At 56.0% G+C, this 10,868-nt stretch overlaps 2 protein-coding genes across 8 annotated transcripts; one reads left to right on the top strand and one right to left on the bottom strand.

Annotated features, from left to right (window-relative positions):
• Nucleotides 1–270: 270 nt before the first annotated feature.
• On the top strand, nucleotides 271–5,188 carry ELOVL1 (ELOVL fatty acid elongase 1). 4 transcript variants are annotated; one of them, XM_057707867.1, is made up of 8 exons: nucleotides 271–425; nucleotides 2,991–3,050; nucleotides 3,238–3,428; nucleotides 3,606–3,686; nucleotides 3,802–3,858; nucleotides 3,947–4,052; nucleotides 4,142–4,278; nucleotides 4,455–5,188. In XM_057707867.1, exons 2-8 carry the CDS (start codon nucleotides 3,005–3,007, stop codon nucleotides 4,674–4,676), a joined length of 840 nt encoding a protein of 279 aa, XP_057563850.1. In that variant the 5' UTR covers nucleotides 271–425; nucleotides 2,991–3,004; the 3' UTR covers nucleotides 4,677–5,188. The 4 variants fall into 4 exon arrangements, with proteins under 4 accessions (XP_057563850.1, XP_057563859.1, XP_057563869.1 ...); XM_057707876.1 differs by lacking the exon at nucleotides 271–425 and adding an exon at nucleotides 2,289–2,374; XM_057707886.1 differs by lacking the exon at nucleotides 271–425 and adding an exon at nucleotides 2,381–2,528.
• A 163-nt stretch (nucleotides 5,189–5,351) lies between these two features.
• CDC20 (cell division cycle 20) lies at nucleotides 5,352–9,484 on the bottom strand. Of its 4 annotated transcripts, none has more exons than XM_057707825.1 (11): nucleotides 9,351–9,482; nucleotides 8,934–9,122; nucleotides 8,676–8,824; nucleotides 8,493–8,589; nucleotides 8,176–8,304; nucleotides 7,881–8,077; nucleotides 7,675–7,769; nucleotides 7,315–7,543; nucleotides 7,028–7,153; nucleotides 5,984–6,101; nucleotides 5,352–5,611 (listed from the first exon to the last, which is right to left on the bottom strand). In XM_057707825.1, the coding sequence occupies exons 1-11, from the start codon at nucleotides 9,424–9,426 to the stop codon at nucleotides 5,433–5,435; spliced, it is 1,584 nt and encodes a 527-aa protein (XP_057563808.1). In that variant the 5' UTR covers nucleotides 9,427–9,482; the 3' UTR covers nucleotides 5,352–5,432. The 4 variants fall into 4 exon arrangements, with proteins under 4 accessions (XP_057563808.1, XP_057563816.1, XP_057563825.1 ...); XM_057707833.1 differs by having other exon boundaries at nucleotides 9,297–9,474; XM_057707842.1 differs by lacking the exon at nucleotides 9,351–9,482 and adding an exon at nucleotides 9,297–9,328 and having other exon boundaries at nucleotides 8,934–9,156.
• Nucleotides 9,485–10,868: the final 1,384 nt, after the last annotated feature.

Raw genomic sequence — 10,868 nt, 5'->3', positions numbered from 1 at the left:
AACCCCCAGAGGGCCCAGAATGAGGCCACGCAGAGGCCGAACGTCAGGAAGGCGCAGGGTGCAGCCGGGGTGGGCCAGGGCCAGGCCGGGCCAGCGCCAGGCCGCGCGAGCCGACCGCGGCGGGAGGCGCTCGGGCGGGAAGAGGTGGGGAGCCGGGGCTGGGCGTGCTTCCTGCCCGGGGCCCCGCAGGCCCGCCCCCGCCCCCGGCCCCGCCCCGCGGGCCCGGCCGAGACGGGGCTGGCCGGCTCCTCCTGCCTCAGCCCGCGGCCCAATCAGCGGGCACCCCCCGCCCGGCCCGCCCCCTCCCCCTCTGGTGACAGAAAGTCGGCCCAGCAGATGAGGAAGTGGCAGGCAGGCTGGCCCTGGGGACACCTCTGGCCCTGCTCCCTCCGAGCCCTCCACGACTGCCCGCCTGGCCCCCACTGGTGAGTCGGGACCTCCCAGGTTGGGCTCGCCACGTGCCCAGGCCCCTGCCCCGCTGGGCCGCCCGGCCTGACGAGCCCTGCCCTGCCCTGCCCGGGCTGTGGGCGAGGCTGCTCCTGGGGAGACTGGGTGGGAGGTCCCAGCTCCCCGGGGCTGGGCCTCCCCAGCAGCCTCCCTCCCGCCTGGCCCCCATTTGCTTGAACCTGGGCCTTCCTCTGCCACCTCTTGCTCTTGCCCCTCTCCTCCTCTCACTCCTTCCTCCCCTTGGCGCCCTTCTGTACCCACACTGCCCCCTTCCTTTGCCTGTCTCCTTTTCCCGTCCATCCGTTTTAAAGGAAGGAAGACCAGACTGAGTTCCCCTCCTGGGGACACACCCAGATTCTCCTCAAACTTGGGGAGGGGTCCTTCCAAAAGCCTGGAGCCCCTGCTGACCTCCAGGGTGCATGCGTGTGTGGGGTGGGGGAGGTGAACTTGGGGATGGAGCCTGAGAGAGCCCGGGAGGTTAACAAGCTGGCACGCTCACATGGGTCGGGAGGAACCGTGTTAGAGCACGCGCCTCTGGGTAGGCCCTACCCCAGGATCAGCAGCCAACAAAGTCTGCTTGTGAGTGAATGAATGAATGAATGAATGATGACTGCCACCCGTGAAAAGAGAGCTGTAGGTATCCGTGACCCAGGGCAGGTATATGTCTGCACACCGTGTGGGTGATGTTGGGCTCATTCACCTGCAGGTGGGCTGTGTGAGTTTATGTATGTGACCGCATTCATCCGAGACTCACAGACGTGTGAGGGGACCTGCACAAGCGCTTGCACATGGTAACGCGGGTCCTGTGAATGAGTGTGTGTGAGTGTTTGGGTGTGTTTGCCAGTGTGAACTTAGCTAGGAGCAGGCCTGAGTGTTAAGAGACCGTGCATGTCAAAGTCCATGAAGACTTGTCTGGGTGGTGTGTCAGAGGAGGGCACTTGCAGCTGGCAGGGGGCAGGTGAGCTCTGTGCGTGCACGTGTGTGCTCGCCACTGGTGAGCTGTTGGGGCAGGGGAGAGCTGTGACAGGGGCTGTGTGTACGGGAGGACTTGGAGCCTGACCGTGGTGGGACAGTTGTGGGTCGGCATGGAGGTTAGAGGAGCGTCTTTGAGATGTGTGTGTGAGGGGCACGTGTACAGCCTCCGTAGCTGTGTCAGAAGGTTCTTCACTTAGTACTTGCACAGGTGCTTCTGCAGGTAGAGGGAGCCTGGCCAACCAGAGTGCACGCAGCTCTCAGAGTGTCTGCTGTCCTGGCTGTTTGGAGAACTCCCTGCCCCTATGGGACTGTCTCTGAGTACCAGGCTCTCCTCTCATCCCAGGAGGAGGCTCTCCTCCATCTGGGCCAAGGCTTTTGTGTCCCTGTGAGCCCTCCCCCGACATTCCTTCAGGCTCAGAGGGGTAGAGGGCCTAGCCCATTATGACCCCTCCTTGAAGGAGGGGAAGATTCCTGAGACCTCCCCCACTCCCCACCTCCTCACATGCCACTGGCCTCCCTGCCCCTCCCTGGGAGAGAAGGGTGATGGTACCCATTCTGAAGTAGGACAAACTGAGAATTTATGGCTAGTTTAGGAGAGGATGCTGGGTGTGGGTTTTCAGCAGTTCTCTTTGGGCCAAGGCAAGGCCTGGGGCTGGAGTCCCAGGAGGTTTCTGGCTCAAAACCTAGAACCTTAGCTCATCTGACTGGTCAGGGGTGAGTGGATGGTGAGTTCTGGGATTTACTTGGCTTTCTCAATCCTGGTGGGTCCTCCAGGCACTGACCTGTGGCCTGGAGACACCCTCCACCCCGCACACAGTACAGCGGGGGCGGGTGGAGGGCAGGGCTGCTGCCAGATCTAGTCAGACAGGTGGAGCCGCCAGGGCAGGAGTCTCAAAGAGCCAGGCTCCTGGAGAGGAAGGGTGAGAAGAGAGCACAAGAGGAGAGGCTGGAGGTGAGAGCCCAGGAGGGGAGAGGAGAGCCCAAGGGGGTGTCTCGGCAGGGGAGAGGACAGGAGGGACCATCTTAGGAGATGCGCATCCCGAAATGGGGCAGGAGAAGTTGAAGGGGAGGACCCCCGGAGAGAAGGAAGACCCAGAGCTGGAGAGGTGAGAGACTGGCGAGGAAGGGAGAGAAGGTTCGTTCTGGAGATGAGTTACCTGTTGGTAGGAGGTAAGACTCTGGAAAGAAACCAGAAATTGAGAGTCCTCTTGTGGAAGAAGAAGGGTGGGAAGGTCAGGAAGTAAAAGTCTCTGGAGAGGAGCAGAGAATGAGGAGAGGAGAGCAAGGTGTGGAGAGGAAGGGCGGAACAGCCCTTCCCAGGCAGGCAGGATGTGTGGGAAACAGATTCCAGCCCCACTCCTGCCCCCCACCCCCCGCCGCCACCACTTACGGCCTCCTTGCCCTTAGTCCCCAGCAATTCCTTCTTCTCACTGCTCTGTCCTTTCTGCAGTAAGGTGTGAGGAGTTGTCCCGTCTGCCCTGTGTCCTGTCTGTGGGTCATGGGTAAAATTGGGGGGTGGAGGGAACACTGTTGGCCCTGTCTGACACCCATCCTCCCTACCTTGCCAGAGTCCTTAGCCAGGATGGAGGCTGTTGTGAACTTGTACCAAGGGATGATGAAGCATGCAGGTGAGATGCTGTCCTCCAGCCCTTCCTCCCTCCCACCCTGAGATTCCTGGATCTAGGGCTGTCTCCTAGTGGTGGAGAGTCTCTATGAACCCCTTGACCTTTTGACACCTGACCTCATGTCTACACAGCTGGTGGGGACCCTTTAGACCCTGTGACCCTTCCTGACTCCTTTGACCCTTATTCACAGATCCCCGGATTCAGGGCTACCCTCTGATGGGGTCCCCCCTGCTAGTGACCTCTATCCTCCTGACCTACGTGTACTTCGTTCTTTCACTTGGGCCTCGGATCATGGCCAATCGAAAGCCCTTCCAGCTCCGCGGCTTCATGGTTGTCTACAACTTCTCACTGGTGGCGTTTTCCCTCTACATCGTCTATGAGGTGGGCCCCTGGGATGCGTGGGCTTTAATTCCTGCTGGTAGGATACGGGGCAGACCCTAGGGCCAGAGCATTGCATCTCCTTTCCAGAGAGGCTCAGCTCTACTTCTCCATGTAGAGAACGGAAGAGATTTGGGGGAGGGAGGGAAGTCTAGTGGTCTAATCCACACCCCTTCATAGTTCCTGATGTCTGGCTGGCTGACTACCTACACCTGGCGCTGTGACCCAGTGGACTTTTCCAACAAACCGGAGGCACTGCGGGTAAGTGGGGCCAGAGGCCAGGTCCTAAGCAGCCTAGGGATGGGAGCAGCTTGGATGTGCCCTGTGCTTGTGAGCCAGTTTAGAGAGGCTCTTGGCGGTCCCTGACTTCTTGCAGATGGTTCGAGTGGCCTGGCTCTTCCTCTTCTCCAAGTTCATTGAGCTGATGGACACGGTGAGTAGTTATATGAGATTTAAGAACTTGCAGGAGAAAGGAGTGAGAGGCCCTGGCTCTGAAACCCCTTCCCCTACTCTTCTCTCAGGTGATCTTTATTCTCCGGAAAAAAGATGGACAGGTGACCTTCCTACATGTCTTCCACCACTCAGTGCTTCCCTGGAGCTGGTGGTGGGGGGTAAAAATTGCCCCAGGTGAGTGGTGAAGGCCACTGGGGGAGGAGGGACGGGCACTGGGGACCAGAGGCCCGACTCTCTTGACTCCGTTCATTGTGCACGCACAGGAGGAATGGGCTCTTTTCACGCCATGATAAACTCCTGCGTGCACGTCGTCATGTACCTGTACTATGGATTGTCTGCCCTTGGCCCTGTGGCTCAGCCCTACCTTTGGTGGAAAAAGCACATGACAGCCATCCAGCTGGTGAGGGGCCTGAGCCTGACCTACAACCATCCCCCCAACATTCCAGTCTGGATCCTACCTTTATCCAACCTACCTCACCTTTGAGCCCAGCCCTCCCCACTCGGCATTCTGTCTCTCTACCCCCTTCCCCTCCGGTCCTCTCACTGTGCCCTTTGACCCTTGCCTTTCTGTCCCAGATCCAGTTTGTCCTGGTCTCTCTGCACATCTCCCAGTACTACTTCATGCCCAGCTGTAACTACCAGTACCCGATCATCATTCACCTCATCTGGATGTACGGCACCATCTTCTTCATGCTCTTCTCCAATTTCTGGTATCAGTCTTATACCAAAGGCAAGCGGCTACCCCGTGTACTTCAGCAAAACGGAGCTCCAGGTACCACCAAAGTCAAGGCCAACTAAGAAACGTGGCCTAGCTAGGCGCCCACCTAAGTGCCTCAGGACTGCACCTCGGGCAGCATCTGTCATTGTCCTCCCCAGCTACACCTGTGACCAGGGCTTATGTGGTCAGGACTGAGCAGGGGACAGGCCCTCTGCTCCCCACAGCTGGTACACAGGGACCACCGCTTCCGTTCCTCCCCCACTTCTCCCGGCCAGCTCCAGGGACGTGGCCTCATTGCCCTCTGCCATTCCAGAGCCAGGGGCTGCAAGGGCTGGACACTTACTTCCCCCTCCCTGCCTTACACTTGGGAGAGGAGCACTCAGGGCTGGCCCCCACCGGGGTCATGTGGCCTTTTTCCTCACACTGAAGAGGTCAGCAATAATCTGTCACTGTGGACCCAGGCTCCCTCCTTTCCACCCCACACTGAATTAGCAGCTTCTTGGCCAAAGGTCAGGGTGGGTGGGGGGCCTGGGAATACAGCCCATGGAGGCTGCTCACTCCTTGATGTCGTCATTAAAAGTGACAGAGGAAACCACTGAGGCTGTGTGTGTACATGTGTGAATGAGGAGGTGGGTACAGAACCTGCCAGCCTGTCTGCAAACAGGAGGGATGATCAAGGCGCCCACAGGGTGGATGTTTCACAGTAGAGAGGAGCCCCTGGGAAGGCTGCTTGGACAGAGATCATGCCAGGAGAAGAGACGGATATGTGACTTTATTAGAAAAGTAAAAAAAAAAAAAAAAAAAAAAAAGGACAAAAAACTGAAATGAGTTGGTCCTCAACGGATGCCTTGGTGGATGAGGCTGCTTTTGGCTGCACTGGCCTTCTCCCGCTCCCGCCGCCGGGCAGGGTCCAACTCAAAGCAGCGCCACAGCCGCAGGGTCTCATCTGCTGCTGCTGATGCCACTGTAGCCCCATCTGGGCTCATGGTCAGACTAAGGACCCGGGCTGTGTGACCTGGGGCGTGAGGAGGGAAAAAGTGAGAGCAGTACAAATGAAGGTAGATACCAGTAGCCCTCCAATTTTGGGAGCTTTTTTTTTATATAACATTTGAGATAACAGTTCACATACTATAAAACTCATCCTTTTAAAGTGTACAATTCATTGGTTCCTCGTATTTTCACAAAGTTGTACAAGCATCACAACAATAATTCCAGAACTTTTTCGTCACTTCGTAAAGTCAGTCGCTGCTCATTATCCCCTCCCCTCCAGCCTCTAGCAACCATTAACCTGTTTTTTCTCTCTGCATTTGCCTCTTCTGGACATTTCATATAAATAGTCATACAATATGTGCCCTTTTGTTTTTGGCTTCTGTCACTTAGCACCTACCTTTCAGCTCAGCCACCTTGGCCATGGTTGGGTACTTCCAGATAACCAGCTGGTTCTGAGCAAAGCCATGGCCTGAGATAAGCTCCTTGTAGTGGGGAGACCAGAGGATGGAGCACACCTGTGGCGAGGGACTGGTGGTAAGCATGACATACATAGAGCCAGCACTACTCAAATCAGAACCAAGACCACCGTGGTGTTAGGCACCCTGCCAGGTGTTATGGACTCAGACTTGAATGGCTGCAGTCCTTACAAAAGCCTTTTGAGAGCTGTAACTGTTATCCATTTTACAGATGAGGAATCAAGCAGAAGGAAGTTCAGCAAGTTGCCTAAGATCACATGCTAGTTTAGTTAGTAGGTGACAGAGCCAGAATTTGAACCTGAGCCCAAGGCTAGAATGAAGGCTGCCTGTGCTGGGCAGGGGGGTAGCAAGAGAGGAAGCTGCAGTGCTTGCAGGGAGACCCACCAGCAAGGGCCTCAAATATCACTCTAAAGCATTTGGATTATATGATGTAGGTGATAGGGAGCCCTTGCAGGGGTTAAAGAGCTCAGAAACAGACCACCCAGACCAGTGTAGGAGACAGACTGGAAGAGGTAACAAAAGACAAGTGCTGTGAGCCTCCACGGCGAAGAAGGATGAGGCCACAGGGAGGGGACATGTGTGAATGATTTCTCAGGTAAAACTGAGACATCTTGGTAATCAGGTGAGGAGGACGACAGATTCTAGGTTTTTCAGATTTCTGAATAGTGTCTCTCACAACAACATAGGAGGAGGAGGAATGCATTTCAGGGAGGCAAGGGGAAGTGACAAGTTTAATTTGGGATATATTAGGGTGGTGTCACATAGAGGACTTGGGGTTAGAGACAAGCTCTCTGTGGACTGCTGGAAACCTGGGTCTGGAGCTCATGACTGAGAGCTGCGTTAGAAGTTTGGAAATCATCAGGGTATAGCATTGGCGAAGCCATCGGAGGGGATGGGGTTGCGCAGAAAGGCTACTTAGATAGAATAAGAGCGCATCTGGGAGTGAGCGGCTGGAATAAGGTTACCTGGGAATGGGCATCCACAGCACTCAGACAGGCCCCAGAGCAGACGTTCCAGATACGAATGTGGCGATCGCTGGTGCCCCCTCCAGTTGCCAGGACATTGGGCTGCCAGGGACACCAAGCTACAGCCTAGGTAGGATAAAAAGGTGGGGTCAGCAAGTACTAGAGCTAGACAAGGAGCTATAGGGCTCACAGATTCACCCGGTCCAATGCCACCATCCCATGTCCCCTTAATAGTCCCCAGGTTCTGGGTGAGAGTCTGCAGAGACCCAGCCCAGCCCCACTCTCACCTTGACAGCCCCTTGATGCTGGGTGAATGTGTGCAGAGGAACCCAGCCACCCTCTCCAGGAGCACTAGGCCACACATTGACCAAGTTATCGTTGCCGCCACTGGCTAAATGTCGTCCGTCTGGGGCCCAGCGCAGTCCACACACTTCCTGGCTGTGGCCACTCAGTGTGGCCACATGGTGTTCTGCTACCCGAACATCATGGTGGTGGATGTGGCCAGAGCGTGAGCCACTGCAGGAGGGGAGAAGGGAATCAGGTCCTATAGCAGTGCCAGAGCTGCTTCAGTTCAGAGGTGTGCAATTCGGGGAGAGCGGGCCAAAATCATAGACTGATTTTATAACAGACTAGCAAAACCCACTAACCTGGACAGGATATAGCTATTCCAACAGAGGGAGCCCACTCGGGCAGAATGACTGGTCATGTTTCGAAGCCGTTTCTGCTGTTGCACATCCCATAGCTACAGAGAGAGAAGACCGTGAGGATCAGGACTTGGCATTAACATCCTCCTGTTGGCCAAGCCCCCTGGGTCTGGGGGATGACATCGCTGCAGCACTGGGACAAGTCTCACCTGCACCTCAGCACTGCTGGTGCCCACAGCCAGGTAGGTGCCCTCTTTGATCCAGGCCACAGCAGATACATAGTCCCCAGGCTGCTCCAGTTGCAGCAGCTGCAGGATGTCACCAGAGCTGGCACTCCACAAGTACACACTGCTGTCCAAAGCCACAGCCAGTACGTTCCCAGAGCTCCAATCCACAAGGTTTAGGTCTGCCAGAGGGGGACGGGACAAGCATGAGCTTCCTTGTTTGTCTCGTCTCTCTCTCCCTCTTTCTCCATCCAGCGGACAAGGAGAAGGCTGCACTTACAGTAGTCATTCCGGATTTCAGGGGCGTCCAGGATCCGGTCTGGCAGGGAAGGAATGTAACGGCAGGTCTTCCTGCTGGAGCCGGGCGTGGCCTTCTGGCTATAGAGTACTTTCAGTCTGTTCTGGTAACCTGTGGCAACAGAATGGGTCTAGACACTGGGAGAATTGATACCTCCCTCTGCTCCTAGCCAGGAAGGCCAGATAAGCACCTTCCCTCCCCTCAGTCTTAGGTGGGAAGAGCAGCCAGCCATCTCATATACCCTGAGCCCTGGGGATGGAATGACACCTCCCTTCAAGAGCTGAAACTTCACGTCTTACCCTCTGGGGCATTTTGTGGTTTTCCACTGAGACGAAGGATCTTGGCTTCCTCCACATCAAAACCGTTCAGGTTCAAAGCCCATGCTTTCTGATGTTCCTGGCACATAAGGGTGGTGGTGAGGTGGTGGTATTATCCAGATTACATAGATCAGTTTCCTCCCTTAAGCCCCCCGGGACACATACTTTCTTGGTGGGTGTCTGACTGTCTTCAGGCTGGTTCTCCTTGCTCAGGAGGAAGCTAGCCACCTCCATCTGGGAAGCACTGCGATGGGGGATATAGCGGTCACCGCCAGGTTTGCTGGGAGTGGTCTGGCTCTTGGAGCTGGATTTGCCTGGGACAGGGAGAGGGAAGCCAGGCTGTCAGAACAGGCTCCCGTGGGAGGAGGCGTGAAGGCTGCTCTCTGCCCTCTCCCTCCCCGCGTCCCACCGCACCCCACTGACCGGGAGTTCGGCCCGGAGTCCTGCCAGCGCTGTGGGATCGATTGGCTGCCCGCATAGGCGAGGGCGCCGGCCCCGCGGCTTCCTTCGCTTTGCGCTGCCAGCGCGCAGGGGGTGCATTGGGGATGGGTGTATCCAGCTGCAGCAGCGAGTGCAGGTCGCTCTCGAACACGAACTGGGCCATGGGAGCGTCTGGAAGGGGAAGGCTCCTTGCAGTGGCTGCCCGCTGAGCCCCGGAGGAAGAGAGGCGACCGTGCTCTGGGACAGCCGACCACACGGTCAGGGCCGCCCGGGCCGCAGACCCTCCCAGCCCGGCACCCCCGGCCGCGGCCCCACCCCGGTTCTCTCGGCCCAGCCGCCTCTCACCGTCAACTCAAAGAAGGATCGGATCCCAGACCGGCCTTAGCAGTGCGGACTTACGCTTCTTAAACTCTCCGCTCCAAGCACTCATTGGCTCCTTCGAAACCCAACCGTCGCAACCGTCGCCCTTGTCCATTGGCCCCCACGGCACAGGGGGCGGGTCTTCCGGGCCAAATCGCAGCTCTCACGGGAGTCCAGCAGTGGAGCGGGATTTGAAGGGTACGAGAGAGGCAAAGGCAGGTCCTACGCCACTAAGTGTCGGAAAGCGGGGCGGGGCGGGGCGGGGCGGGGCGGGGCGCGCCTGGGGGCGGGGCTTGTGCTGCCTGCATTCCCCAGTCACTTCCATTCATTCCTGAGCCTCCCCGCACCCGCCCTTCACACTTAACCCTGCTTGTGGAGCATGTTTATGATACACAGTGCAGAACTCGGCGGAATGACCTAAAGCACTTGAGCCTGTTTAGAGAAGGTTGCAGGCAGTGGCCGGCCAGCCGGCCCGCGGGCGGGGAGGCAGGTGGGGGGCGGGGGCAGGAGTTGATTGAGAAGCTTAGAAGCAGAGAGAAGGCCGGAGCGTCCACTATTAGCTTAGTGCCTGCGGGAACACTGCTAGGAAGGAAGTAGCGCATGTGTTTGTTTTTAAAAACTGTTCTGTTTGTTATTTAACAAACAAGGAAAATGAGGCTGAACGAGGGAATTCCTTATGGTCAATAAAAAAGATCAGGATTCAGGATTCAGACCTACCTGTCTGGGAGAGAACATTGGACAACCCTGTGAGGGAAACGGGGGCTCACCCCCATGGGGTTTTAGAGATGTCAGGAATTTTAGAGATCCACTAGTCTAGTCTGCACATGGTGTACCCTCCCCACTCCAGCAACATACCCATATTTCACGACTCCAACATTCCTTCCCTGCCAGACCGGATCCCCGACGCCCCTAAAATCCGGAATGACTACTCTAAGTGCAGCCTTCTCCTTGTCCGGTGGATGGAGAAACAGGAAGAGATTTGCCCGAGGTCACGTGTTGGTAGGAGTCCAGCCTTGACTCCCATTCAATCCAGTGCTCTATTAATGACTTCAGTGAATTGTATGATATGCTTTGAGGTGAAGCAGCAATAATAAAAATAATCATGGGTACCATTTAGTGGCCATCTGCTATCTACAGTGTTTAAACACTTTACATAGATTACTGCGTTTAATCTTTAATCCCATAAGGCAGATGATTTATTCCCTTTTTACAAAAAGAAAAACTGGGTCAGGGAAAGGTTAGAAACTTGCGCAAACGCACGCAGTCATTAATTAGTGGAGCCAAACTATCTAATTAACCTCAGCAATCTAACCATATGCTACACTGTCCCAGAGAGAAGCTAGAAAATTATCACGTTTTCAATCATTAGCCTAAGATCGGCTCTGATGATGACAGAGAAAATTTGGGGGCTCTTAATTTTAATTTTGAAGCATTCATATTGTCTCTTTCCAATTACTTTGGAAAACAAGGAGTTAGATGTCCTGGGGTTGAAAATGGGGAGTCCCTGAAGCCCAGAGGACATAGAAAGGAGTCAGGCTGGTCAGGGCCCTAAATGTT

The sequence above is a fragment of the Hippopotamus amphibius genome, chromosome 1 (assembly GCF_030028045.1).
Source record: "Hippopotamus amphibius kiboko isolate mHipAmp2 chromosome 1, mHipAmp2.hap2, whole genome shotgun sequence".
Lineage (NCBI taxonomy): Eukaryota > Metazoa > Chordata > Mammalia > Artiodactyla > Hippopotamidae > Hippopotamus > Hippopotamus amphibius.
This window is presented reverse-complemented; position numbering and strand designations above follow the sequence as displayed.

Coding starts and splice junctions, on each gene's coding strand:
- ELOVL1 (XM_057707859.1), top strand. CDS start 2,571: ATGAGTTACCTGTTGGTAGGAG. Junction 3,051..3,237: donor AGGGATGATGAAGCATGCAG/GTGAGATGCTGT, acceptor CCTTATTCACAG/ATCCCCGGATTCAGGGCTAC. Junction 3,687..3,801: donor ACAAACCGGAGGCACTGCGG/GTAAGTGGGGCC, acceptor GACTTCTTGCAG/ATGGTTCGAGTGGCCTGGCT.
- CDC20 (XM_057707825.1), bottom strand. CDS start 9,426: ATGGACAAGGGCGACGGTTGCGACGGTTGGGTTTCGAAGGAGCCAATG. Junction 7,770..7,880: donor CCAGCAGTGCTGAGGTGCAG/GTGAGACTTGTC, acceptor CTCTCTCTGTAG/CTATGGGATGTGCAACAGCA. Junction 7,544..7,674: donor AATAGCTATATCCTGTCCAG/GTTAGTGGGTTT, acceptor CCCCTCCTGCAG/TGGCTCACGCTCTGGCCACA.